The sequence below is a fragment of the Anopheles nili genome, chromosome 3 (genome assembly GCF_943737925.1).
Source record: "Anopheles nili chromosome 3, idAnoNiliSN_F5_01, whole genome shotgun sequence".
In the NCBI taxonomy this organism is placed as follows: Eukaryota; Metazoa; Arthropoda; class Insecta; order Diptera; family Culicidae; genus Anopheles; species Anopheles nili.
The window spans coordinates 69,445,285-69,473,007 of record NC_071292.1 but is presented as its reverse complement, the minus strand read 5'-3'; the positions used below and the strand labels follow the sequence as shown (position 1 = coordinate 69,473,007).

Below are 27,723 nucleotides of genomic sequence, written 5' to 3'. Positions count from 1 at the left end.
CTTGGCGAAAGGATTTTTTGCCATGACAAAATTTTTCACTCTGTATGCCTGAAAAAAAAAATTCAAATTATATTACAGCTACCATTTGCCATCCCGATAGCAACACTTCGCTATTACACACCTTATTCGGGGGTCCACACAAAGCAGTAAAGTTTTTCCGTCGTCCTAGACAAGGCCAACGCCTTCCTGCTGGTACAACATAGCCAGGTTGAGCAACGATCTCTTCTTCTCCGCTCGCCGGTTCTGCCAACACCGCTTGCTCGTCACGTTTCTTGCGGCTCTCTTTGGACTGATCTACGACACGGAAAAGATGAAGATGAAATCATTAGACGTTACGGTGGTGCCTTATTGTCGTTCACCTTTCTCGAAATCATCCAATGGAAGACACTGCGGGTTGTAGTGATCGGTCTCTGCTGGGGTGGTTTCACTTTTTTCGGTTGCCTCCACGCTTGGCTTTCCTAGTCCTAATCCAGCCCAAAGAGCCAGGACAACGGACAACGTCAGTAGAATGCGATGATTTATCATCTCGATTTTGTCTGCAACGACTAAGTGTACAGGTACGGGTGTAGCAAATTCAGACAGTCGGACACATTTTATACCCGTTTAGAAGTGTTATCAAACAACGTGCTTCCGAAAGCCATTCGGCAATCGGTTAGAAGCTGCCACTGAGCTTTTCCGGTTTCCTGTTCTTTGATGCCCACCGGAACGTGTCCTCGTTCTGGTTTGGTTCTTGTACTTTTTTATGCAAAACCAAAATTAGATATCTCACGGAATGGCGAGTGTTTGTGCGACAATGCGATTAGCCACTAAAAAACTTCTTTTTTTCTCGAAGACTTCTTCGTAGAAACACTCTAAACGATTTTTTTTGAAGAACTAAACCAATTTTATCTAGTGGAAAACAAACTAGTTTTTTAAACAAAAAAATAGTTGAATAAACAATTTTAACAAAAAATAAATGAATTTGTCGAGCTTTGTATTCAATATCCGAACGTCAAGGTCCTTTTACCTTTTTCTGGGTGTTTCTTTACATCTTATCTGTCCTTTTCGCATAGCAAAATAACGCAAAAATTCATAAAAAAGAGTTTTATTCCGTTTAATAATAGTCATGTTTCATACATGACTTGGCGCTTAAAATATACACATTAATCAAAACACTAGGGAGTGTACGTAGCAAACTAAAATCCCAAAACCCCAAACAGCTCCCTACCATACGATCGTCTTTCACCCGCCTCTCGAGGATAATTTACGTGCCATTGCTAAAAAGCAATTCCAGCACTTCCGGTTTCTCCAGCGGATCGCGAACGGTGGTGCGATCGTCCGTTCGAGGATCGGAGCTTAGTTCGTGCAACATCACCTGCTCACCGATCGGCGGCTGCTCCTGAACCGAAGCCCGCATAGTGGCGAAGTTCGAGAAGAGAATCTTGTGGAAACCGATCCTTCCGGCATCGTCCTTTTCCTCAGGAGTTTTCGCCCGGCGCCCGAACCTCGTCCGGGAAGACCGCATCTGTGGCAGCTGGATGAAAAGATCGTACACCAGTCCGAGCTTTTCACTATTGGCCTTGATCTGATCGATGCATTTAGCGTCTGTTATCGAGTGGGATGAAAATGAGGATCAAACACCTGTTCACCTTTCCATCCGGTACGATCGAGAGGGTCACTTACGTTCGGTTGGATCCTGCCGGCATTCGCAAATGCACTCTTCGCCACAGTAGAACCCGTTACAGGTCGGACAAAAGCTACAAAGGTCCCGACAGGAGCGCTGTTGATCGATGAAGTGTGCGCTGCTTTCGTTGAAATCAGGTGCATAGATCGATGCAGCTTGGGTCACTGGAAATAGCGAATGTTTTACGCTTTCAAGGGAGCTTTTTCCACGTGTTAAGGAAGCTTACCGTCCACGTGTGCCGTTATTAGCAGCAGCATCACCGTACCGACTAGCAGCACCAGTAGAGATCCTTGCCGTTGCAGCTGCATTGTTGTTCGCTCGTTGGCTGTTAACTAAGTGCGACCAAACCGTGCCGATTCGTATTCGGCCCGCAAATGTCCGACACCGTGGCTTACCAATGCGACCTTTCTCATTCCGCGGCACAACGGGGGCTTTGTTTCGTTTTGCTTTTCGCGGAACTTATCAGCAACCGCAGCGGGTTATGTTTGGACTTTCGGAGCCGCGGAGGGCACTGAAGTTGTTGTTTTTCCTCACAGCGCTCTCGAAGCAAACCCTCCGTGGAAAACAGAACTGACCTATCGCCGCGTATCGGTTTCACATGTTCTCCATGTGGAACGGGTTGGCACTGGCGTGGTTTGGCCGCTGTTGACAAATTGGCCTATCACTCCGGGCTGGACAGCAGAAAGAATGTTCTGAGCTACCGGTGGCATTCCACGGACCATATCCACCATCACTCCCGGTTGCAATTGGAGCAAAAAATACTCTTTGTGTGTACGTCCCTCACGAAAAAGCGAACAGTTTGCTGCTACTGGGTGCGTGTGATAATGTACCCGATGGTTTGGGCGCAGTCCGTTTTGTGAGCAAGCTCGGGGAGGCATTCGAATCGAAATCGTTGGAAGACACACGTTTCTTTCTGACGCAACAATGCGCTCATTCAGCAGCTATTACTACGGTTCTGGAAGCTAAATGCCGATGCTCCATCGCGATCAGATGTTTGCTGAACGCAGCTGTATATATGTGGTACATTTACTCAACAGTCTAGTGTGCTTACGTTGGAGAAGTACAAGAACATGGTTTAGGTCGTCGATGATGCTTTCAAACGTGCTTCCATTTAAATGATTTAATTTCACTGTGAGCCTGTCTGATTCTCGTATTCTTCAACGGCTTGAATTTCAATAGCTAAGTTCTCGAATATTCAAAGATCCGGAACACGGAGATAATTAGTTCTTCGTTAATCCAATTTATTGCATCACAATTCCAAACCAGATCGGGATTCAAATTTTGAACTATTGGCCATTTGAACTATTTAAACGATTTTGTAAAGGTGAAAATAAATTAACGACGCAGCCCTTTTCGTCCCATGATCAGCTGTTACTCCTTTTTCAGGAGTCGCTTGCGATCGCGTCGCATCTTGGCGCGTCGTTTCGCGATCAACATCGCCATCTTCTCCTTGAAAGCAGCCGCCCGTTCCTTCATAAGGCTCCGGAATGCGGCCACCCGTTCGGCGGGCTTCATACCCGGTTTTAGTCTACGTGTTGGTTTCGGTGGTTTTGTGGCCGGAATACGTTCGATGCTGTGGTTGAAGACGATCTTGTCTCCTGCGCCATCATGCACCACGACGCTGTATTTGACCTCTGAAAGTAGGATTGTTTCATGAGCACATGGCCAGTCTCGAGCAATAAGATTGGATACCTACTGTTCTTGTCACAGCTCAACACCTGAGGTTTGATGTTACAGTGTGATTCATCGTCCTTTGGAGGATCATCGGCCCGCACACTAACAGCGATCAGTGTGACTGTGAGAATGAAAAGCACATACGTTCGATTAGACACCTTTGTTTCTCAACCGCTTCGTTGTTGCTGTTCTCCTACCGATGGAAAGCACCGTCAGGCACTTTCTCCCAAAATCCGACACCATTTTGCCTATGCCCGAAACCGCGCAGGTGCAGTTTGCTGACTACGGATGAACTGCCGACTGCTTCCGCCTCCGGCTGAGAAGTGGAGTCCGATTCTGCTGAAAGAGGCACATTTACGCGCTGCGCCTGCGGCCACGCGGGTCCGCTTTAAACGAAAATACGAACTACTCGGGTAGGATTGGCCGGTGGCAAGAAAGTCAGGTCTGGCGAAGGTTGTTTGGATGACCTTAAGAAACCCGCAGACAGCCGTCTCTCCCACGGCTCGGGAACGTGGTGAATTGTTGGCAAAACATGGCGGCTGTACACGAGTCCGACGAACGTCGGGATGTTGATTGTTTTTTTGACAATGAAAAGCTCCCGAATGCGAGCTGTAAATTGTATGCGTACAAAAGGGAAATTATTTTCTTTTATTTTATAAAAAGGGGGTTTATTGCGCCTGTTTTGTGGTGATGTGGTTAGCAGGGGGCAAGGACCGCGTATTTGTGTGTTTGTTGTTTGCCCACCAAACGTTGCAGAAGTGATGAAAGAAAACGCAACACAGTGCTATGTTTTCACACCCTTTGGGACAGAATAAAAGGAAACATACTTATGGAGTGGAGTTTGGATAAAGTATATCATTCTTAAAAAAGGGATGATTTACTTGTCGAAGATATTTTGAAAGTATGTCCTTGATGGCTTTTTAGTTATAGGTGTGAATTGATGATAAGCAATGATTTGTATCATTGAACATCAATATGTACCTTCATATGGAGTGTTTGATTGTTTTAAACACTATTTCGAAGCAAATTTCAGAGCATTATGTTTAATTGTCAATTGTATCTTTTTAAGAGCTTTTTTTTCAGAGATATTTTATTCAGGCTTGTGAGATTATATTAACCTATGCTCTAGCCATTTTCCCAAAATGAAATACTAAAGAATGTGATGTTTTATAAGAAGTCATGGTCAAATATGTAGATTTTCAAGTAACTTTATTCAGCATAAGGAAAAGAAGAGCAGTTCTCAAGATTGAAATGCACGAATAAATATCTCGGAAAAACTACTCAAATTAAACGACAGTCCAGCTAGTCTTGGATTCGGCAGTCATCACCAAAAGTAGTAGTATATTTATTAAAACTAATCATCAATTTACAGAATTTAAGCTAGTTTAAATGTCACGCTTTGGCATGGTCCCATTATCTTTTACCAGTTGCGCATTCATTCGCTCGTAGGAGCCATCGTTGTCTTCTGTATGAAAGAAATAAAATGCTCCATTAGTTGCAAACAAGCCATCCGGATCGTTCTATTCATTTTCTCATACATACCCGGCGAAGCTTACTGCCCTGTTTCCAGTGGGACTTCTTTTCCCTCCTGGCCTCCTTGCGCGCCATACGTTTTTCCTGCCACGGTCTAAGCTTCTTCTCTACGTCACGTTTGCCTCGCTGCGAGGCTGGAAGTACACTCCGCGAGACGGCCGCATCTAACACCTCAAGCTCGTACTCGATACCCAGGATGTTGTTGGTCTCACGAACGAATTGGAAGCACCGTGACTCTGAAGCCGGCAGTAAAAAAATACCGTGTTATGGGGGCCATTCACACAGGCGACTTCGATAACTTACTCTCGGTCGGGTTTGGACAGTAGCACAGGCATCGGTTCTCATCTGGCACGAATTCCGCCGTGCAGTTGCAGTTGTTGCAGTAGGATTTACAGGACCAATCCTTGATACCCGTCTCCAGTTCGCCTTCCAGCGTCAGCTCGTACGCACCGGTCTGAGAGCAATGCGCCATAAAGGCGAATCCGACCAGCAAAAGCACTGCCAGAACACGTCGGTCCAGATCCATGGTGAAGGTTCGGAGTGAATTCTGCATCTGAAACGTTTGCGGACTGCCAACGGGTGAGTGATTTATATGTCAGGCGTTGTTGAGTGAGCCAGTTTTGCTGACGTCGCTCTACAACGAACACACCGACCACCGACGCTCCGTCACAGTCAGCAGAAAATGGCCAAACAGTGGGGAAAACCGGAGTCACTGGCGCTTTCCATTCGTTCCCGGAAGCACACGAGGAAGGTCTTCAGATAAAGGGCTCGGTGGTGTGACGCCCGTTGGACATTTCGCGAGGGTCAGCTTCAACCGTCACAGCACCGGGAATTATGGGTCAAGTAAATCGATGCACGTGCGTTTGGAGAATCCGATGGATGGTCCTTGTGGCTTTGTTGTTGGTGCTGGTACTGCCGCTTATTGGACTGGTGGAAGCTCGTGGGATTCCATCTTTCGATCGGAGACGATCCTCATTCCCACGATCATGTGACGGATTGCGGCTACAGGACAACCACATCGTCCGGGGCGTTCCCTGTGAAGCCGCCTGCGATCATTGCGGATGTGCTGGAAAGAACCTTGGAGAGAAGTGCATTTGTTTTTGCACGGCCGAGGACAACGACAGTAAGTAATGCCTGCGGATTAAATGCGTCCCCGAGTGGTACATTGAATTCTCCATTTTATACAACAGAGACGGAGTGTTTGTCGATGATACGGAAGGAAGAGCTACGAGTCGGCATTGATAATGACATCCTTATTCTGACACCCAAAGGAGCACGATTTGCACGTGATATTCGTCAGTTGGCTTCTTTGAGGGCTCGCATGGGCCGAGGAGCACACGTTTCGTGGAAGAGAAGCGAAAACACGCGGCAGGTGTTGGTCGGGAAGAAGGATAAAATAAATGAGCAACAGTGAAAAATACATACGTTTGAGTTTGTGCTAATCTTAAATTATTTGAGAAAATAAAAGTTATCGAAAAGACTATCATTTCTAAGCCTAGCTTACTAGCAATGAGGAATTGTTTTACGCATGGAAAACTATAAGAAAGATGTATTGATTAAGCTTATCATTTTGAAGCTATACTTCTTTTGAATATTCAAATGATTTTGCTATGTTTATATGGAAATCCAACAGAAATGTATACAAAGGTCAAATTATATTTCTGTTAAACGTTATAAAATATTATCTGTTGAAAAAGTGCCTAATTATTATGCGAATATTATTGCGTTCATATCTACTTATTATATATCATAAATGGTTCAATATCTTGAGAAAACGCCTATGCTTTAGATCGATTTGTCGTTCAACCACCATTTTCCAAAAAGATAAGACAATTTGGTGCTTTTTTGCAGCTTTCGTTTTGAGCATATCACATGTCGGTTGTGTGCTTGCTCTTCGTTAACACCAACGATGGAGGCGCCAAGATCGCACATGTTTTCAACACACAGTTCATTCGTCTCGTGGTTACCCATGCTTCGTTCTACCTTTGCTACCCGTGACAACGCAGTCATGAGTCAGCAGCAACGCAACGCGACGATTTGACGCATTCCTGAGCTGCAAGCTGACGCTGCAGCGCTGCCGCCTGGCATGGCGAAAGTTTTCCGACCTTTCGTAACGAAAAGCTCAGCTGTCCTGAACCAAGGCCGCAGATGAGTCCCGCAGATGGGCCTGTAATCGGAGCCGTAGGCGCTTAAGACGGTTTGGCCTGGATTCTGGTTAAATACAGCCCGTTAGCCATCACGCTGTATCAGAACCGAGCCATGGAGTTTCGGAATATGGCCGGCGCGTGCGCCATTGCGCTCCTGCTGGCGGTGTGTACTTCGGCCAACCAGACTGAGAACTTGGTCGGAGCTTACGAACAACTGGGCGGGCTGGAGCTTAGTGAGATTGGCTCCGTTAGCCCACAGCAGCTCTGCGAGAAGCTGTGTGGCGAGTGCCAATGCAGCGGACAGCTGATGAGCGAAAACGTGTGCCAATGCAGCTGCGAGTTTCCACCAGAAAGCATAGGAGGTAAGTCGGTGCCCCTAGAGCAGCGATAGTCCTGCAGGATGTGCAGTAAAAAGGCCTATTTGTGATCCACCAATTTTCAAACTCCTCAGGCATTAATTGCACTGCGAAAGTGAAACAGCTATGCCACCACATGGACGTGCAGTGTGACTTCCAAGGACCTGTTGTTGACAACAATCGAGTCCCACGTGGTTGCCATTCGATGTCCTGTTATGAGAAGCATCACGGTTACGACCACGGAGCAGGCTACGGCGGGTATTACGATGGTGATGGTGAGGATTACGGGCACGAGGACGAAGGTTATGGACACGGTGGAAAAGAGCTGATCTGCTGCAAAGGAAAGAAGCACAAGGAGAAGAAACACAAGCACAAGAAGCACAAGAAGTTCCACGACAAGCACATGAAGTTCCACGTGGTGATCGTAAGTATTTCAAAGTGGCGCCCTCTGGTGTGTGGGAAATGAAACCATGCCAAGTAAATCGTTTTTTCTCACCTTTCAGAAAGGAAAGCTTCCCGAACCATCCTGTCACGGAGGTGGTCACTACGAAGGATACGATGATCCTGAAGGATACCGTGCGGCCATACCGGAGGGTAACAAGCACAAGTTTGGAAACGCCGCTCCGATGGATGTGTCCGTGTGGACGAATCGTAATAAGAACGCAAAAAAGCATCCCTTCCGAAGACCTCCTCCGACGCACTACCAGCAGCACCGACCCTATCACGGCTCTGCCTATCCACCACCGTATCCTAGACCGGATTCGAAAGCCAAATCAGCAGAACCACCACTTCCGGTTTCGTCGGACCCTTCACAAGAACCGATGGAACCTTCCCACGATCCACAGTCGCCACCACCGATGCCTCCACCGGAACCAGAAGCACCTCCTATGACGCCCTTTCCGGAACACCCACTAACACCACCACCGAACCTGTTCGATGGCGCTCCAGTAGGTCCTGTGAGTCCTGCGCATAGTTCAAACGCAGAGCCAGCACCTGCGCCGCCATCTCCACCGGCACCTCCTCCACCACCACCACCACCACCACCACCACCACCACCAGCACCTTCACGACCAGCACCTCCACCGCCACCACCACCCATGATCACCGTGGATCCTCCACCAAAGCGTTTCGAGTCCTCGCGCAGCTTCTCCGAACCGAGCTATTCTAGCTGTCAGTTTGACAGCTACGACTTCAATTACTACCCTGCTTCTTCGTCGTACTATAAATCACCACCACCACCCCCACCACCACCACCACCACCACCGTCGCCACCATCACATTACCGATCGTACTCCCCTCCCGCTCCACCGTCGTACGATCCGTCCTACCCGTCCTATTCGCCCAGTTATTATCATCCTTATAACGAATACGATACACCCAAACACTACTCCGCCTTCGAAGCACCTTCTGAATACAGCACGTATGATGACAGACAAGTGGATGGTGGTGAAAACTACGGTGGCCACGGTGTTCACGCGTTGTCCGATGGTGAAGTCGAGGATTGGCCTGAGTACCCGGTACCGCGGTATCCTGCCGAAACGCTCGAGTTCAATCAGATCGTCAGCCGACAAATATGGGAGAACGAACAGGCTCTTCGCTATACGGCCAAGCCGTTCCAGCCAACATCGCGACCTCTGCGGCACGATTTCGAACCACCATCGGCGGAAACCGGTCCAGTGTTGTTCGACTCGTTCGGACCTTCTGACAAGAACTACGAGATGTATCCCGTTCCAACGCCATCACCATACGGGTTCATCCCTCCGGTTCCACCACCGATGAGCCCGGTAGAGTTCCCCAATCCGGGAAATGGTCCAGTTACTTTCCCACCCAACTCAGAGGAGGCGCTCTATCCGCAGCCAACTCCGCCTCCACAGTATCTGCTGACCAAGGAGAAAGGTAGCTTGGATTCGTTCGGGTTTGAACAGCAGCAGATGAGACCACCGCCAGCGTCATACATGCCATTTGGTCGAAGCACATCACATGATAGCCAGGGAGTTAGCCGGCAGCGATCTTGGTCTAATCAAGGAAGATCGCAGTTTGACGGAAGACACCATTGAACGAAGGAGCACGGTAAAACGTAAGGTCGTTGTAAAAAGCTTAGTTTTAGGAATTTGAATTAATAAACGTGTGTTACAAAAATGTGTACCGAAACATCTCCTTCGAGTAGGTCCTTTCGTTTCCATCACAAGGTCATTGTTTCATTTATAATTTTTTAAATTGTCATCCTCCCATCGAGAGACTGATAGATATTTATACTAATAAGTGATTTATTCATCAAAAAAGTACTTTTAACATAGTTTTTTACATTACAAATAAAGTATTCACGCTCTGTTTGGCGTGTTTTCGTCTACGCTCGCACTGCTCTGCTCACAGGAAACTCCGCCGATACGGACCGATGGTTTGTGTGGATAAATCCTGCCCGTATGTAATTGTACTGGTGCTGCGTTTCCTTCAGCTTTCGACGTGTTTCCATTTCCGATGATTCACGTCACGTTAGCGCAATTTTCGTTTCCTAAATTGCTCTCGAGTTGTGGCATTGCCAATCATCGAATTTCCACTTACATGCTCTGTATTCGATCATCTTCTCACAAACAGAAAATGAGCTATCTGTTTAGCAGCGCAACCGTTCCTGCTTTTCCTCGTCCTTTTCATTTTCTTCATCCGATTCGCTTACGAGCTAAACTGTTCTTCACGTTTGTATCTGCTGTATGTTTGTGTTTCGATTGATCGCTTTTCAAAGATTTTGCACAATTGTCACTGTTTGTTTGTGTTTTGTTAAAGATTTTTTTTTGTCGGAGCGCCTCATGAGTTTTCCCGTACCATTTCAAGCGTTTTTTGCTTTCCTGCTTTTCTCGAGCCCGGTTTCCTCCCCCCGGCTCCACTTCTCTGCTCGGCTCCTGGCTCCTTTTTTATATACACTTAATTATCACAGTTTTTATACATCTATCAAAAACGAGTTTTACAGACATTTACTGGTGTAAAAAACAAACAAACAAGCAAACAAACAAAGATCAAATGTGCCGATTTGTCACATTCATTTCCGGCGTTCATGGATTAAGCGCACGGATAAAAAAGAGCGTTCTCCGATGGAATGTTAGTCGTCCTTCGCTAGCACGCCAGGAGCTGTTTCAATTTTCAAAATTAGTGTTTCTATTTCCCATCCTGGACAGCAGTGAAAACAGCACAACAAGCGTGAGTGTGCCGTTTTTATATATTTATATCTCACTCTCTCATTTTCCTCTTTCTCTCTCTCTCTTCATTCTCATAAATAGCATCTGACGTATTTTAAGGACATGAGCAAAGTTAATATTAATCGTAAAAAAAATTGATCTCTAACCAAATCTCCTTCCCGATCGGCGATGATTCCTAGGAAGGACACCACGCAATGGCGAAGAAAACCGTTCGTAGAGAACTGGGCAGTAGAAGATGGGTTTCGTTTTGTGAAGAACACGGGATTCATTTATAAATAGGTGTACGTGTGCCTTCGGATGGAAACAAGATCCCAACCGACGTCGAGGTGCACTTGGGGCTAGTATAACTGAGGGCAGTGAACATAAGGATCCCGACAGGACCTCCCGTCGTAGGACACATCCAGTTCGTGGCAACGAATTGGCGAGCCTTTACCGAACGGGAGTCATCCGGGGCTTGAGGAAAAATAAACACATTCGCACTTCATCTTTAAATTCCCATCAAAGCGTTAAGAACAGTGTAAAGGACGGTACGGTATAATATTATATATATTTACAAACGGTGGCTCCGTCGTTGGCGAGTTGGGAGTCTCGGTTCATGCTGCGTGTGCCTAGGATAGACGATGTTGAGAAAATGATCTATCGAGCTCTCGGACCAGCGCCGAGTGTAAAAGAGTATTTTCGTTAGCTTTTTGGAAGATCCTTGCACGTGCACGTTAAGTTTAGTGGCGACCTCTGGTGACGTCAAGGGAGAAGCACAGTTCCACAGCTGGTTAAGACCCAACCAGGAATGGAATGAGACTGAAAGATGGCTCACGATTGCAGCTCCAAGTGCACCCGACCTGCCGACCGATGACCATTGTTGGACCTGGCTTACTTGGCTGCAGGGGCCTGCGTGTGGTGTTGACATCCCTCGACGTTTTCGGGCCAATCGCACACGTTCTCGTTCGGGTTGAAGACCAGATTGGCCGGGCATGGCATGTGATGTTTGCGCTCTCCTTCGCACATGAAGTAATGCGTACAGTCAGCCTTATCCGGGTGGTAGCTGATGTGACCGTCTTCTTCGGCGCACGTGACCTCGTTCGCTGTTGGATAAAGGAAGAGTATGATGAGTGCTCATTGCAGTCTGTTGAGAGGATACAGCTGCAGCAGGTGTACTTACGATCCTTGGTGGTGTAGGCACCTCGTGGTCCGTAGGACTCGTACGGGCCATCGTACTCCAGCTGAACCTTGTAGTCCTTCAGTTCGCTGTTCAGCACGTTCAGCAGCGGGTACTTGCCGCTACCACAGCGTCCCGAGAAGTCATCCATGTCGATCGACCACACCATGATTCCTCCGAAGCCTTCTTCCTTGAGCCACTCCATCTGGAAAGTGAGTCCCGCGTTAAAGTGATGTCTTTCAAGACACCTCGGCTGGACGTTACCTTTGTCTTCAGCGAACGTTCATCATCGAATCCGACCCACTGGTCCTTTCGGTAGGCGAATGGCACCTGCTGCTCCGAATCCCACACAAGCGTCGTGTTGTCAACACCGAGGAAAGCACAGATCTCATAGTAGCTCAAGAAACCGGCCTCGTTGGTGAATTTGCCCGGTAGACCACCGCCCGAAGCTGGTGCACCGATGTCGAATTGCGTCTGGTTGACAAGCGTGAAGGAGCGTCCGTACGTTGGCATACCGATCAATAGCTTTTCCTTGGGTGCACCCTGTTTAACCCACTCCCGAGCGCTGTAGTCCACGGTCAGCTTCTTCTGGTAGTTGGAGGCCGAGTCGAGCGGGAACAGAGGCGAATTGTGACCAACTTGACGCTCCCATTGTCCATGGAAGTCGTATGTCATGACATTGATGAAGTCAAGGTACTTCGAGATCTCCGGAACATCGTATCCAGCAGCGATCGCTTCGAAGGAAGCCGGCACGGCCGCCGTCAGAAGTAGACGTGGCTGTCCAGACGTCTTTGCTTCACCCTCGAATGCGACACGCAGCTCGCGCAGTAGATCAACGTACGCTTTACGATCGTCAGCTCCACGAGGGTACTCCCAGTCGACGTCCAGTCCGTTGAACTGATACTCGCGCAGGAACTCGATCGCTTCGTACACGAACTGGTTCATGCGGAACACGTTCGACGTAAGCTCTTTGAAGGGTGTTGATCCAAATGCCCAGCCACCGATAGCGAGCAGGATCTGCAGGTCAGGGTTCTTCTCACGTAGAGCGATCACCTCATCGTACATGTCCGGATCGCTTTCGTTCGCTTCCGTCAACTTGTGGTCCTTGAGCGTGGCGAAGGCGTACACGATGTGGGTGCAGAGACTCGCATCCACATCCTTCGGTTCGAACTTTCCGGCACCAGGTCGCTTCACTGACCAGCTCGTCAAGTAGCAGAACACCTGCGCTGGTCGTGCTGAAAGGATGAATTCCAAAACAAGACGATCAGTTGGGCACGCGAGACTGAGGTGATAAGCGTTAAGACTTACAGTTCTTCTCCACCGTTGCCAGACCCTGCTTGATGATCTTCTTCTGGGGCTTCTGCACCTTTGATAGCAGCTCAGATACGGAAATCTTAATTGGAGCTGGCTTTTCAACTTCCTGCAAAATGAGACATAGAAAAGCGATCCGTTAGATTCCACTGGTCACGTTTACAAAGATCCAGTATGACTTTCCTTCTCCACGATAGTGGCAGCCACCGACGACCAGTCAACGTCCTTCGCATCCTTGCCACGGCTGACTCCTCGAAGTTCCTCACGCATGGCTCCGATCAGCGGGTACTTGACGTTTCCACCACACACTGTACCACTGAAGTCATCCATGTCAACCGTCCACACCATCGCACCACCGAATCCGTTCGTCTTAATCCACGTCATTTTGTTACGGATCGCGCGCTCATCATCGAACCCAACCCACTGATCACCATCGACCATATATGGCACCTTCATCTCATCGTCCCAGATATACACGGCACCGTTCAACAGCATCTCACAGATCTCGTAGTACGCCAGGAAGCCAGATTCCTTCGTGTACTCGCCAGCCTTACCACCACCGCTTGCAGGCGAATTCACCTTGTAGCGATCAGTGTTCGAGAGCGTAAAGGAACGTCCGTACGTCGGCATTCCAATGACCAGCTTCTCCTTCGGGGCGCCCAGCTTCACCCATAGATTGGCGGCGTAGTCCACCGAGAGCTGCTTGCGCCACTCGCTGTCGGAAGATGGCGCGTACAGGGGAGCGTTGTGTCCAGTTTCGCGTTCCCACTTGCCGTGGAAATCGTACGCCATCAAGTTGATAAAGTCAAGATAGCTGGCCACAGCTGGGACATCGTATCCACCGCGCACGTTATCCGGACCGACGGGTACAGCCGCGGTCAGCAGGAGTCGTGGTTGACGGATCTCTTGAGACTCGGCGTCGAATGCTTCCTTCAGCTCCTTCAGCAGGAGTACGAAGTTCTTCTTGTCATCACCTCCTTTCGGGTACTCCCAGTCCATATCGAGCCCATCGAATCCGCGCTGTCGCAGGAATGGGATGGCAGAGTAGATAAAGGTCTGACGGGCGTATCGAGTGGCCGACATCTCCTTGAACTTTTGCGTGCCAAACGACCAGCCACCGATGGCTAGCAACACCTTCAGTTTGGGGTTTGCCTTCTTCAACGTCATCATGCGCTCGTACAGGCCCGTTTTGCCGTCTTTCGTTTCATCGTTGCTCTCGAACGAACTCAGCTTGCCCTTTTTCAGCCAGCCGAAGGCGAATATGATGTGCGTGCACAGATCGGCAGGGATGTCCTCTGGGACGAACTTACCGATCTTGGTACGGTACTGCGACCAGTTGGTGTAGTAGCAGACGATCTGTTAGGGAGAGCAGAATATGTTGAGCGAGTTATGCGGGTTGCGTGCCAACAGGCGCTACAATGCTGATCGGTGTACTAAGCACACAGAGGCTATTTCTTTTCAGCCTTACCTTGTATCCATCACTATCGACTTGGGATTTTTTGGATACGAGTGCAGAACTGGCCGCTCCAGCAACAACAGCGGCTCCAGCTGCACCGGCAGCAAGAGAGCCACGCGTTTTCGTGCGCACTCGGAAGCGATTGGTGGCTGAGGCTGGTGCCTGATCCGAACGATCCTGTGCCTTTTTGGTGGAGATCTGGTTATCTTCCGGCTTTGCTACGGATGACTTTTGGTTGGTTGGCCGTCGTATTCTTCGCTTTGCTACGTGCGGAAAGAGAAGATGGAAGAGTCAGAACAATCGATCGATGTAAAAGAGCCTCGTGGTGATGATCATGCCATCTACACTATCAGTGACAGGATCGTAAATAAATGTAATTTATCGTCCTATTGCTACCCGACGCCAAATGTCAGCAATACGGGATGAGTGGTGTCATCCGAAAGTCAAGGCAATCATATATAAACCAAAGGCCTATCTGGTGTACTTACTTTGAGCACTGTCAGTCGCTTGGGAGAAGATCGCGATGATTATGCATAGCACTATCGCTATTCTAAGTATCCGAGGCGTTAACTATATGAGAAGAGAAGAAACAACACAGAGAAAACATTAATTATCTGCCATAGGTATCTACCATATGTATGTTTTGAAGCCATCTGAAGGCCCCATGAAGTCTAAGGATTTACTGTTAAAATTTAATTTGATTTGCAAGATGGTGTTAACTTCAAGGTTAAATTTGGATAACGACAGTTTGCTGAATCTATTTCACACGCATGGTTCATGGTGAAACTTGCTGCCTGGTTTCTATAGCGCAACATGTACCATTCGATGTCGACATTTACCATCTACGCACGTAGAAGACAAAACGGGACGAGGTACTCAGCTATGCAAAAATTATCACTTATGCCAGATGGATAATGGATATTAGTACCACCCATATAAGGAGGCTTCTAATCAGCGGTTCGGCTTTATTGAACCACAAGCTCCACTGCAGCTGTTTATCTCAACCTGCAACGCGCATCGCAAGCAAGCATGGAAAACCTTCAACCGGTGTTATCTAATCGCTGCGTTGAGATCGTCGTTAGATAATCGACGCGCCAAGTTCACATGCGGCGTGATCCGTTTCTGGTGAGAACGAAATCAATCGAGCGTTGCCAACCATCACCACGCTTCTTGCGGAGGCCGCCCAGTCAGAAGTTGCATCGCGAACGCGCCTAAACAATCGGCGTACCATTCTCTGAGCCTAAGGTGGGGAGACTTCACCCGAAGGTCTGAGGCGTCTGAGGCCTCCATCAGTCTCCCTTAGTTCGCTCATCTCGCGCTCACGACATCGGTGGTGATGTTGCAAATGATGCCGCCCCATGCACAATCGGCTGCTAGAGCTCTGCCAGAGCCAGCCAAGAGGCGAAGGTGCAGGAGATAATTGGGTCGAGTTGATTAATAGATTCGGGCCGGGTAGGAATGGATTATGATTGCAATCGTGCCTCACGATAAGGTGCTTTGGGGCCGTGCGAGGTGTCTGCAATCGTGCATATATGATGCATTCTCGAGCTCCCGGGCTCGGGCTTGGTGGATTCTCAGCGTACGTATTCATACGTATCGATGTTGCGGATGAGTCTCGCGCCATTTACCCAGTGTGGCATTTCGGTGAGTGAACGAACGCTTCTTTAGAATATTTTCAAAAAGTCAACAAATGCCACGGTGGTGCGGCGAAATGTCGACGTGGTAATAAACCGCCATTAGCGCGCTTCTGCCTCTGCGTAGCTGCATGCGACTGTCGTGTGTATAAAGCTGTCTATAAAGCTTTTCAGCACGAGTGTTCTTTTGGGAACACGATCATACATCATCACGGATGATCGTGAAAGTTTAACTAACGCACCTTAATTTTTCCAAAGCTCTCATCTCAACTTTTCTTCGAGAGCTTAAAACTTTCTCTCCACCAGCATATAAGTGTGGCTCGTTTTCTGAAGGTAGAAACATTGGGCGATCGGTACTCATCAACTCCCTCCCCGGTGGCTCGAATCGGTTTGTACTTGACCGCAATTGGCCGATGGACGTCACAAGCGGCATTCGACGTCCAACAGCTGCAGCTCTACCGTTGCCGGTGTGGAGAATTAAACCTCAGCTGCAACGACTGTCTCAATAATGAAGAAGCAGAACGGAATTGCTAGCGGACATTCGCCCACGTGCACGTGGTTCTTCGTATCTGAGCCATGTTTTTCAGCAGATCAATTTCAGATCACTGGAGCACCGTTGCATAAAATCCGTTTTCCGTTCCGATCGCTTGCCTGTACGTGATGCCAGTAAAAAAAGCGAGCCAATCCGCACAAGCTGCCGCAAAAGAAAAACCCCATTTTGGGCAACCGATTGCATAATTGATATCGGAGGGGGCTTGCATTCGCAGACTTGCAGGCTGAGCCGCCGATTGGGTTATGTAGCGAGGTCTATTTTGAGGTTAGCAGCGAAAAGAAAACCCAGAAAATGAAACAATCCGAGCCCGGCCCAGTGGCTGCGATCTGCCGCGTCAGTATTATCGCACCGATCGTGAGGAATGCCGTTTGTTGTTGAGGAATGTCGTGTTTTGGGGCTCTCGTTGCTGAAGGAGCTGTGTTTTATGCTAGCTTGGGGATGCATTTGAACAGCTGTGTTCTTGGAATTTAAATGAGCGGTTGTCGTTGTGTCTCTGTCATCGAAATAATCTCTGAACAGCTGTTGCCCAACTTTACTTTAAACGTTAAAAGTCTCATAAGGGGTAGCCTTAAGTTTTCAATTGAGCCCTCCAAGCTAACAGTTCTAAATGTCTCTTTCATTTACTACTCAATGTCTCAGGTTGCTTGGACCCTGAAGACAAATTCCCAAAGCTGAGAGATACAATGTAACACAATTTCCTAAGTAGCAGCTTCTGAAAACAGCGAAAGCGCTACTGCACCTAAGATGGCGCCACTTACCACACATCGCCGTGATTGCAAACCACGAGTCTGGCATTCGAGTGTGCCCTCTAACCCTTGCGGGTAGCGCACCGTCAGAAGAAAGAAGCACCCCCGTTTACGCAACAGATATTTCAGCACCCTCATTAACATATGACACTCCATCACGGCTGTGGGGCGTCGCGTGTTGATCATTCTCTCACGACTTGCGAGTTTGGCCATCATCATCGATGCCGGTTATCGGACCCGCAACTGTGACTGGCTGCCTTTCGAGCGAGTTCGAAAGAAAGCCCCCTAGTAGCTCGTGGTTCCCAACAGCCATCCAGCCATTCAGTGGCAAAAGTGAAATCGCTTCATCGAAAAAGGGCTTCCATCCAGACATGGTGGCACCAGCTGGTGCCCGAGGAATGGCGCGTGCGAGGGAGGTGCCCTAATGGAATGGAACTGCTACCGGTGTCGGGGCTGGAATCGAGGGCTTAAAAGCTCACACCACCGGACGGTGATCCGGTTGGCCAACGGAATGGGGTGGTTTTGTAATAAATCATTGTTTCAAGATATTTTAATATTTATTAACCATTAGGCAGTGGGGGTTTTGGAGAGTGCGCTTTCCCGGACCGTGGCCAGCTCAATGGGGCCTCTTACGTACGGATGGCCTCCTCACTCACCAACCCCCGAAACAGAGGGTTGGTTACGGCACGGGCGCTAAAGCTAGACCCAAAGCAGAACGAATAGTGCTTTGTCACCGTGCGTCACCACGTAAAGGGCTTCGCGTGACTTAATAATGCGTCCCAGCGTCCGGACAGAATCATGCGGCAGCAGGTGAAAGTTACGGGACCGGTGGCCCTGTGGGCCCTTTTTAGCTTGGTGTTGGCTCGAACGGCGAAAGTCACAGCTCCCGAAGAATCACTGACCTACCGCAATTTCGTTCCAATCGCCAAGGAAACAGCACGGTATAAACGGAGCGCATGCGCTTTACACCACTTGCGTTACGCTTGCGGCTCGTGGAAAAGGCTTTCCGGGAGGTGGGAGAACACCGGGAAAACGACCACGTGTCTCTAATTTCCCAGCAACTGTCACAACCGTCATCTTCGGTGTGCAGCGAAGCGAAAACAAATGCTTCCTTTCACCAGGAGCACAAGCGCGTGCGAAGCTCGATTCCGATGACGTCAGCGCTTGGGGTGGTGAAAAGAAAACCCCTTGGAAGGGAAAACGCACGCAAATTAGAGGTGTTATTTTTCCATTTTCCCGCATGGAACGGGTGCTGGGAAAACCCTTTCTGATCGGACATCTCGGTGGTGGGGCCGGAACTGACAGCTCAATTAACTTTTCCATCAGAGGGCCTTCTGCTCAATCAAGCGTAAAATTGTGATTTTCTTTGTAACGGGAGCGCAGGAGCTCGCTGATGGCGGAAAATCGTCCCGCTGCCTGAGTGAGTGAGTATGCGCACGTTCGGAGCTGTCAGTCGGGAGGTTTTCCCCAGGCAGCTAGGACTCCACTGTGCAGTCATGCGTGGTGGAAAATTTACGAAAACGAACGCAACCTGCTGCTCCTGGTGCTGGAAGTTCGCGCTTCGGGCTGGGCCACGAATAACACTAATCGGAGCACGTTTTGGGACTTCTGTGTTCAGTGAGGCAGAAAACTGGAGACACCACGGCCGGGTGCGCATGTCTCTCGAGGGGATGATTCCGGTTCTCTTAGACACCAGACAGACCGACGTGTATGACATCCTGGTGCGGTGAAAATCAAATTATTCACGGTTCGCTGCATCGCTGAATCGGTACCTCGGCCGCTGGGATTCGCCCTTTCGAAAGCCAGGTCCGGGTTCGAGGTTCGAAGGGTTCGTGGACTCAAGGTGGACCATTTTCTCTCGCCATTGATGGTCCGTTGTGGTCACGTACGTGCCACCGGTCGCGGGTTTTTGCTGCCTTTCTCGAGCTTTCCCCAACGGGGCGAGATCCGGCGCATGCGTGCTGCATGCTAAGTACTTCCCCGTTTTGGTTCCGTTTCGGGTGAAATCCGCCCGCGGTTCGGTGCGTCCTGTAGGCGCTCCGGGCCGTGATTCGGTTGTGCACTGGAATGAAGCGAAATTGTGGCTCGATCCGGCTGGCTGGGCTGGAGGATTTCAATGCTTCGAGTCGGTGCTACGGTGGAAAACAAATCCCCGGAATCGAAATCCGAAACCTCGGTGCAGTCAAGCGTGAAAGGTAGAATTTTCCGATGCCAGGAGCGCATCCCACTGGGGAGGTGTTCGATTTTCCACCCTCTGAGGGTCTGGGTCTGGCATTCAGTCATGCGTAAAAGATCCCAAAACCACAAGGCAGCTCAGGAGTAGGGTGCTGCCTATCCTTGCGGAGAGTTTTTCGTCTATTTTACCTAGCTTCTCCTAGGTCGGATTGGTCAGCTGGTGGCTTTTCACGCTGATTCAAGCATAATTTGAGAACTTTTGCCTGTAAATTGTTCACTCAAGCGTGAAAAATAGAATTTTCGCTTCCAAGGAGCACAGGCAGACTAGGAGGTTGCTTGTGTCTAGGTTCACCGCTGGTGACCGTCTCCTGAAAGGACTCTTTGCTCAGTCATGCGTATAAGTGACTTTAATCAGCTGATTCGGTGCGGTGTATTGGTAAAACACGTGGAACCATCGGTAACACCTGGTTCAGGGGAAGAATCAATGCAATGTTTGCAAACCACGTGGCTGTTGTGAGGCTTCTTTACAAAACTCATGACTTTTCCAAGGATATGCATGGACGCTTTAAAAAGAACTGCTGAGAGCTGACATATTTTCAAGAGATTGCATGGTGGCGTAGAAAAAAATTGAGCCATGAATAGGCTTTTATTATCAACGGATGCGATTTGGGATTTATCTGAATACAAAAGCAAACATTGTACAAACCATTACAAGGATGAAAGGTGAAAGATACATACATCCCAATGTAAGAGCTCAGAGCAATGCACTTTGAATTAAAAAATTGAAACGGGCAAAAAAAATTCAAGCCAGTTCCTCACATATTCATCGAGCGATAAATGGTTAAAAATCCTTTCAAAAATCCTTATTTTCTTTTATTCTTCTACCAGCTACAGCGCGCTGTGTGGTAACATTTATGCTGGATTTCATTCGAACAGGTTTGTAATCGAAGATCTGAAACCAAATTGAGAAGTTCATTCCAGTCAGTTTGTTTCGCTTGCTTATTCTGCAAGCAGCGCGTGACCTTGCTCCAAGGAACGGCTACGTCAAAAGCGAGGAATGAACGAAAATGTCCAGAAATTCTCCCAAAAAACCAACCAATTCATAAATCTCAGCTCCCTTTATGGCTTCATCTTGCGGGGCCGCGAGGCATTGTTAACGGTTTTGGGGTTGTAAAATATATCTGGCTACTTCACAAAAACGGACAAGAAAAAATCGTCGAAGGCCACCGGCCAGCAGGTGACTGAGTGTTAGCTGTGCCAAGCAAGCACAACGGATAATGCACTCGCAAAAGGTGTCGATATTTACGACGGCCGGTTTTAGAAGGGCACCCGGTGGACACGGCCGAGGTGGTCGGTTTTTTTCGGGCGCATGCGCATGGACCATTTCCTGCCAGCAGTTCAAAGCGACCGTAGCAAAACGCGTGTCTGCTGGCGTAAAGTCCGGCAATTTAGCGACGACGGCATTGTCTAATGAAGCGGAACATCGGGATTCGCACCGAACAGGGTCGCATGTCACCACCGGTGGGTGGGCAGTTGTTGGATTTTTGTTTCTTCCATCTGAAACAAAGAACACCCACACAAAAGAACGAACCATCCACCCAACCAACTTGGGACGTTCGCTTTCACGTGGTTTGGTAATGCACCCGAATCGAGCCGATAATCGTTCAATCATGTGTTCAGTGAGGCGAAAAATGCGATTCCACACCTACCAGGAGAGCAGTACATAGCAGTACAGCATAGCTTTTCTGTGGTTTTCCCCCGATTGGGACTCCGCTGTTCAGTCATGCGTAAACGGTACCTTTGACCCCCGGCGTTCTGTTTTTCACAGGAGGGGAAATCGACACGAACGTCGGAAAATCCGTGGCGTCGTTCGGAGTGTGCGTGGATGAGGGAGTTTTCATGGTAGTGTAATTAAAATGTCACAAGGATGTGTTTGTGGCGTCAGGTTCAACGGAGCATGAATTATGATTTCGTTTCACCAGGCAAACAGGCTGGTGTCGTGTCGCACGAGGGAAGGATTTTTCGCCTGTGATGTTGGATGGAAGTGTAAGGGAGAAGGACGAGTGTATTGGATTCATTTTTCACACTGTTCTATTTCACACAGGGCTCGATATCATGTCAATAAATGCCATCTTTACACGCAGCATTTTATGTTTTGTAGAGTAATTCTCGCTCTCTCACGTAACGCCTCAATGTATGCATTTCCGGAAACATAGCATATATAATTTGATTACGCGTTTTGTTCAACGCCTACTTTAGATACATGACAGAACGTGACGGAAGCTACTTATGCAGAACGAAATTGCGATTGGTACCGTATCAATCCACAAGTGAAACATAAAAATTAAACCAACTACTCAACCGAAACTTCCCCAAAGCTTGGTGAAGGGCCTTTCAAGGGTGATAACCGCTTTCAACCTTCAATCACACGCACGCATATCATGCGCACCGCTACAGAAAAGTGCATTTTTTCATTGATAACTTTCTTCGCCAAAAGGCACCATTTGTACTGCGGAATTCAATCGCTTGACACCTTGTCTACAATTTGCAGCGATTAAAAGTTCCACATTTGACTTCCGAACACACGGTGTTAATGTAAATCGGGAACATTCCGTGCGTGCTGTACGTGTGGCCAGGCGAAATGGTTAACACGCGGTAGATAATCCACCCAACTATGTTGCATTTTACATGATTTTCGCTTGTAATTGCTGTGTAATGAGGCGTTCAGTTTGTTGTGTTGCAATGTTCAGAGTGTGAAGCATGCATTTCTGGACATCATCCAGCTTATGTTGACTATCATTTGAAGTTTCTTCCGGGATGACTTAAATTTCAACTATGATAAATCAATAGTGCAATAAAGGAAAATCGACCACTTAAAGGCATTTCCTGATGCATTTCATAGTAAGGGTGATCAATCAAACGGCCGACTTCTTGACTATAAAATCAAACGTAGTGTTGATCTCGTTCCATCGCTGACGCAATAGCCACTCCTCCAAAACGTGCTCGCATCTGATTGCGATTCTAGTTCACCTTAGCTGGCATGGTGACACGCAAGGGCTAGTGGCATGCTCTTGACATTGCTTTTTCCAGCACCTCAGCGAAACAACCCCGGCCGTACAGATCAAATATCGCCGATTGCTGTAAACACCGAGAATGTTCTCCGTGTTTGTTCAACTGTACCGTGACTGCCCGGTAGATGCACAAACCTTTGCCGGTGGTCATTGGGGCTGCTAGTATGTCTTTTGAACTTGCGTTCGTCGTCGTTTAGAACCAACATGCAACCGTCCAGTGAAGCGCTTCTCATTATCTTGCTTCTGACTGTTTATGTGAGGCCTTAATTATTTTTTTCCCGTATGATTACTAGCATTTTAGTGTCACATTTTACTAGGTTTCCGGAGCCCCCGTCGACTCGGAAGAACCCCAAGCATCGAAGGCAATCGCCCTCATCCACCATCTATCCTATCTGATCGACTACCTCGTGCAGTACGTACTCGGCAGCGAGAACGACCGGAAAACTCCCCAGGATGCCGTAAACTACCATCAGACCGCGTTAGTCGAAGGCAAAAATTCCCCAGGCCAAAACTCCAACCAGGCCCAGAAGCCAAATGCTGCTCGCGCCCAGAAGGAAACGGAAACCATTCACAAAATGATGCAGTCCTGAGCAGCCAACGGTGTGCTTGTGGTGTTGTGTAAAGAAAACTCTCCATTGTCAAGCACGCGTGGCTCGTGGTTTTGGATTTGGATGACAAAAAACTTCACTCAATCTTTAGTCACTCAATTTGTGGCACAGTTCAAGATGGCTGGCAACGAGCCGGAAAATTTTAATAACACCCCTTTTGCCCAGAGCGTCACAGACCCAATCCTTGACACCGTTGGACATGGCGGCGTGACGTCGCGTAGGTATCGTCTTCGAAATCGATCGTCGCTCGATGTCGCGATTAGTATGCCCGACCGGGCATGATGATTGGCTTTGGGTGGGTTGTGCGATTTGGCAACGTGCACGGAAAGCGATCTTGTTCCCTTTCGATGGAGGCCACGTAGGCTGGAGCAATGTCCGAAGGAGCCCCAGCAAGCGTCTCGCAATAGCAAAGGAAAAAAGGAACTCTAACCCATGTCCATGAATTTAGAGCCTATTCCTCTCCTACGAAGGCTCCGGAGAGCCACACCTTATTCTGTCTCACCACTTTTTCATTCGTACCCTTCTAGAAAAGCACAGGGTGTGGTGAAGGCTCACTTTTCGGCGAGCTGCTTAAAATTAATTGCACGCAGCCGGGGCAGCTCGCGAATGTGAACGGTTGAATTTGGGAAACTTTCCGCCATTCGCCACTCGAGAACAATATGCGGGTCCATTTTTTCCCGCTTGTCGTTTGCTTGCCTTCCCTTCTAGAGATCTTTCCACAGCTCTCTTGCTGTCGCTTATTACCGGAGCGGCTTCGGTTCACGCCATTCTGCGCCGTCCGGGTCCGGACCACGCCAAGGTGATCCAGTTCCCGTTCATGCGATCGATTCGTGCGCGTGTTCAAGCCAAACCTGCGGCGTCCATTCTTGCCTTCGGTTGCCTCAGAGGGTGTGGGTGGAAAATGGGGGAGGGGGGGGGGGGGGTTAGTGTGAGGGGAGAGAGCACACCCTCCTGTCTATTCACCCCTTAAGTTCTCGCCAGACCGACGGTGAACCGTTGCGCACTTGCGCGCACTGGACAACTTTTACGCTTTTGTTCTCCTATCCGAACCCACCCTGAGTCGAGTCCCACCCAAAACCACCCTTGTGGTACCACCCTTCTCATTTTCCATTCCTCATGGCAATCTGCGAACGAAGCTCGACGATGGAGGCATTCACTTCACGTCACTTAGGCCGGTTTGTCCGAACCAACAGGTCCCGGACTCACGGCAGTTGGCAACACGCTTAAGCACGGGTTGCGTATTGAATCGGTGGCTTTATCGAGCTTTTGCAACCCGCCGGCTAGTCGGTTCGACCTTTCCGAGTACCGGGCAAGGTCTTCCGCCCCACCGGAACCGCACGTACGAGAAATGCATTGCGCCGCTCAGTACGGACGGTCGGATTTCCCTGGCTAGTAGAACGGAAATGGTAAACCAGGTAGAGAACGGGACCATTCTGTCGATCCAGCGTCCAGCAGGAAGCGTTCGTAAGCGTGTTTCGTCGTGTTGAATGGTTGACAGAACGGATGGTTGAGTGGCATAAATTAAACGCGATTGAAGGAGGCAGCTTCCGAAGCTTGAAACCGCCTACTACGGCTATTGCGGTGGGCTGAATGTCACGGTAAAGGTGATTTAGGAGCGAGCCCTTCTGGCAGCTTCCAATATCGATAGGCAGGAAGACCTTTCGTGGCCGCACTGCGAGCGTGGTACTGTCGGAAAAGTCAGCTGCCAGCCGTCGGGATACTTATTACTACGGCTGTTCGCTAATGGCTTAAACCACCATTATGCCAGCGGGGCGCAAATGTCAATAGCCAGTCAGTTTTTCGGTTGTTCGGTTGTGCCACGGAGGCCAACACTTTGCTGTGCTGGCGATGAACGATGGTGGTGTTAATAGCGCACCGTCAAACAACGACAAAAAATAAGAAACAAATAGTGTGACCTTATGCATCTGCTTTGGAGGCACCACCGGTGTTAGAGATCATGCTCAATGTTTGGCCGTTTGGTTGTCACTGAATTTTTACCACGAAATTCGCGCGTTGACAGATGGGGTGGTTTGGAGTTTGTGAGATTATGAAACGAGAAAGAGGCCTTTGCGGGGAAGGCTCAACCATCCATCCTCAAAACGATGACTGATGGATGATGTTGGAAGCGCCGTCAAGTCACGCTGACCGTTTGATTGCGGGTTAGAGCACTTTTAATTACGCCCAAGGCCCACTGCACAATTAAGGAGCACACAAACGTCACGGTTTTGACAGTTGAATGGAATAAGAGTGGATTTTAATTTTCACGTTCACCTTCCTAACGGTGTTTCTGTGTGTTTGTGGTATTTTCCCTTCACGCGGCCGACTAATGGAAGAGCTACCGAAAATCAGTCAACTCGCGATGATGAGTTGTGGAGAGGATCTTCATAAAGATGTCGAGAGTTATGAGGTCGTAATCGATCGTATATGAATGCCTCACTTCCAAACATTTTACGATACTTTTTATTGAACATGAGCTTCTCAAATACGTCTTTGCTGCATAACAAAGTTTGCCACGAAACAGAAATTACATGGTAGTTCCAACAGCTCCAACAGTTTGTCGATTAGAGATGCCAGCAATGACGAAAGACCCATCCAAAGCTCCATCAACAACATCGATGACGCGTATCTATTTTGACTGCGAAACACACTCGACTGGAAAGCGAACTCTTGCCCGTCCACCGATTGCCCAAGTGTCGCCAAGTGCGTCCTATACCACGAGATCGCATACCGGCTGACCACTGGATTGAAACTAAACGAGGAACCGGTCACTCCACCATATGATTAAGCATTCGTTGACCTCCTCTGGTGGCTAAGCGTTGGCGCAAGAGTTCATCCTCCGCCTCGAGGAAAGGTCGATCGATTTCGGCTGACTTTTACTACGCCCTTGGACCACCGATTTGGAACCCACGGGTTCGAATTAGCATTCGATTGAATGCCTTTTGATCAGCTGAGCGGTGCTGGTTGTGTTAAAGGTGCTTGTTGTGATCTTAACTCCTCGCCAAACCCTGACGAATCTAAAAGCTCATATGAGAAGGTTCTTTCGGTGGCAGTTTGCTCACCGAGAGGGATAGTTTGAAAGTGAAATGATACCCTGTGTGGGGTGTGATTATTATGCTACTTCCTTAGCTTCCACGAGCGGGATGTTTCACTTTCATTCCACTGAAAACAGCCACCGTTAATTCATCGTTCCGAAGAATGAGGAGTAAAAAATGCCTAAACCTCAGCTCGCATGCATGGTTTTGCCCCTTTCATCGCGATCTTCTTGGGAAGTTTTTTTTTGCCGTCGAAAACGATCATTCCCGGCCATCGATCGAGTGTGCAAAATTTCGCGATGCCATAATGCTGATGAATTTCTCTCCTCGGTCACGCATTCCCGCACTCGGAAGCGATCGGTCCGGGCTCGGACGCAACATCCCAAAAACGGCCAACCGGTTACGTTACCGGTTGCGTTACGCGTTCCCTCGCCCACTACCGGACGCCTTTCTTCCTGTCGCACACGCGTATTAATTACGGCGCGGTGGAAAGAAGATAAAAACGGCACGAATGCAACACACAAGCGGAGTGACAGGTTCGTCACTTATTACATCGTTGAAGTCACTCCACCGAAATTCATAAAGGAGCGCCTTTTCTCGCCTGCTTTCTCTGTCTTTCGCTCGAAGCCACCGCATCCCAAACGGATAAGACAAAAACGCAAACCACGACCGTCTCGGGAAGAGAATTTCCCGCAGGGCAAGGGCCCTTTGAGACGAAGCCTTGCGTGCTTTTCCGTACTTGTGGCGGCTCGTTAAGGGAACGCAAGGGCCGACGATCGCAGCCTAGACCGGCGTAAGGGCGTGTGGGGCTCATTCGTCTCCCGATCCACCCGAACCGTCGTGGTCGAGCATGAGGTAAGCGATTACTGGCCAAGCCTCGATGGGGAAGATGAAAGCGAAAGTGAATTACGACGACCGGTTGGCTGCGGTGGCACTCACCCCGACAAGGGCCAGACGGAATCGATGGGAGAGAGAAGCAAAAAAATGGAAATCGTGGCGCACGGGTTTGGTGGCTCTTCGCGCGATTGGCACAACCTTCGCAAGGGCTACAATGAGCCGGAAGTACCGAGACCATCCATCCGTGAGAACGTACGAATTGCGGCAGGCCCACTCCCGGGTGGCTTTTGACCTTTCGCCTCGGTCGTGGTTCGCGTCTCGGGGCGCGTCTTTATCTTTAATGAGGGTGGGAGGCCATTGTGCATTTACTTGTACTTTTCTTCCCGGCTTTGGCTTTGCAGCTCGTATCCGGGCTTGGAGGTGATTGAGAAAAACATTCTCACCTCAATGTGCTTTTACTTTAGCGAGCGATTCACGATGATTTGTGCACGATTTAAGCATGCGATGAAACGATTTTCCAAATGAACTGATTGCTTGAAGTTAGCGTTATGATCAGCACATTTTCGAGCTATTTGTTTCG

At 48.8% G+C, this 27,723-nt stretch overlaps 3 protein-coding genes across 3 annotated transcripts in view; 1 reads left to right on the top strand and 2 right to left on the bottom strand.

The window, feature by feature from the left end:
* Positions 1–1,243: 1,243 nt before the first annotated feature.
* Positions 1,244–1,971, bottom strand: LOC128724945 (uncharacterized). Its single transcript, XM_053818667.1, has 3 exons — positions 1,890–1,971; positions 1,663–1,827; positions 1,244–1,584 (listed from the first exon to the last, which is right to left on the bottom strand). Exons 1-3 carry the CDS (start codon positions 1,969–1,971, stop codon positions 1,244–1,246), a joined length of 588 nt encoding a protein of 195 aa, XP_053674642.1.
* Positions 1,972–7,144: 5,173 nt separating this feature from the next.
* On the top strand, positions 7,145–9,430 carry LOC128724944 (uncharacterized). The gene is made up of 3 exons (XM_053818666.1): positions 7,145–7,379; positions 7,469–7,797; positions 7,877–9,430. Exons 1-3 carry the CDS (start codon positions 7,145–7,147, stop codon positions 9,428–9,430), a joined length of 2,118 nt encoding a protein of 705 aa, XP_053674641.1.
* Positions 9,431–9,684: 254 nt separating this feature from the next.
* The window catches only part of LOC128725655 (probable chitinase 10), a 31,493-nt gene continuing 13,454 nt past the window's right edge, over positions 9,685–27,723 (bottom strand). The window contains exons 2-8 of the mRNA XM_053819414.1: positions 14,976–15,057; positions 14,500–14,750; positions 13,211–14,387; positions 13,029–13,136; positions 11,985–12,955; positions 11,724–11,925; positions 9,685–11,646 (exon numbers count right to left, since the gene is read on the bottom strand). Coding sequence (XP_053675389.1) covers positions 11,435–11,646; positions 11,724–11,925; positions 11,985–12,955; positions 13,029–13,136; positions 13,211–14,387; positions 14,500–14,750; positions 14,976–15,057 — 3,003 coding nt within the window. The 3' untranslated portion in view covers positions 9,685–11,434. The remainder of the gene's footprint in view (positions 11,647–11,723; positions 11,926–11,984; positions 12,956–13,028; positions 13,137–13,210; positions 14,388–14,499; positions 14,751–14,975; positions 15,058–27,723) is intronic.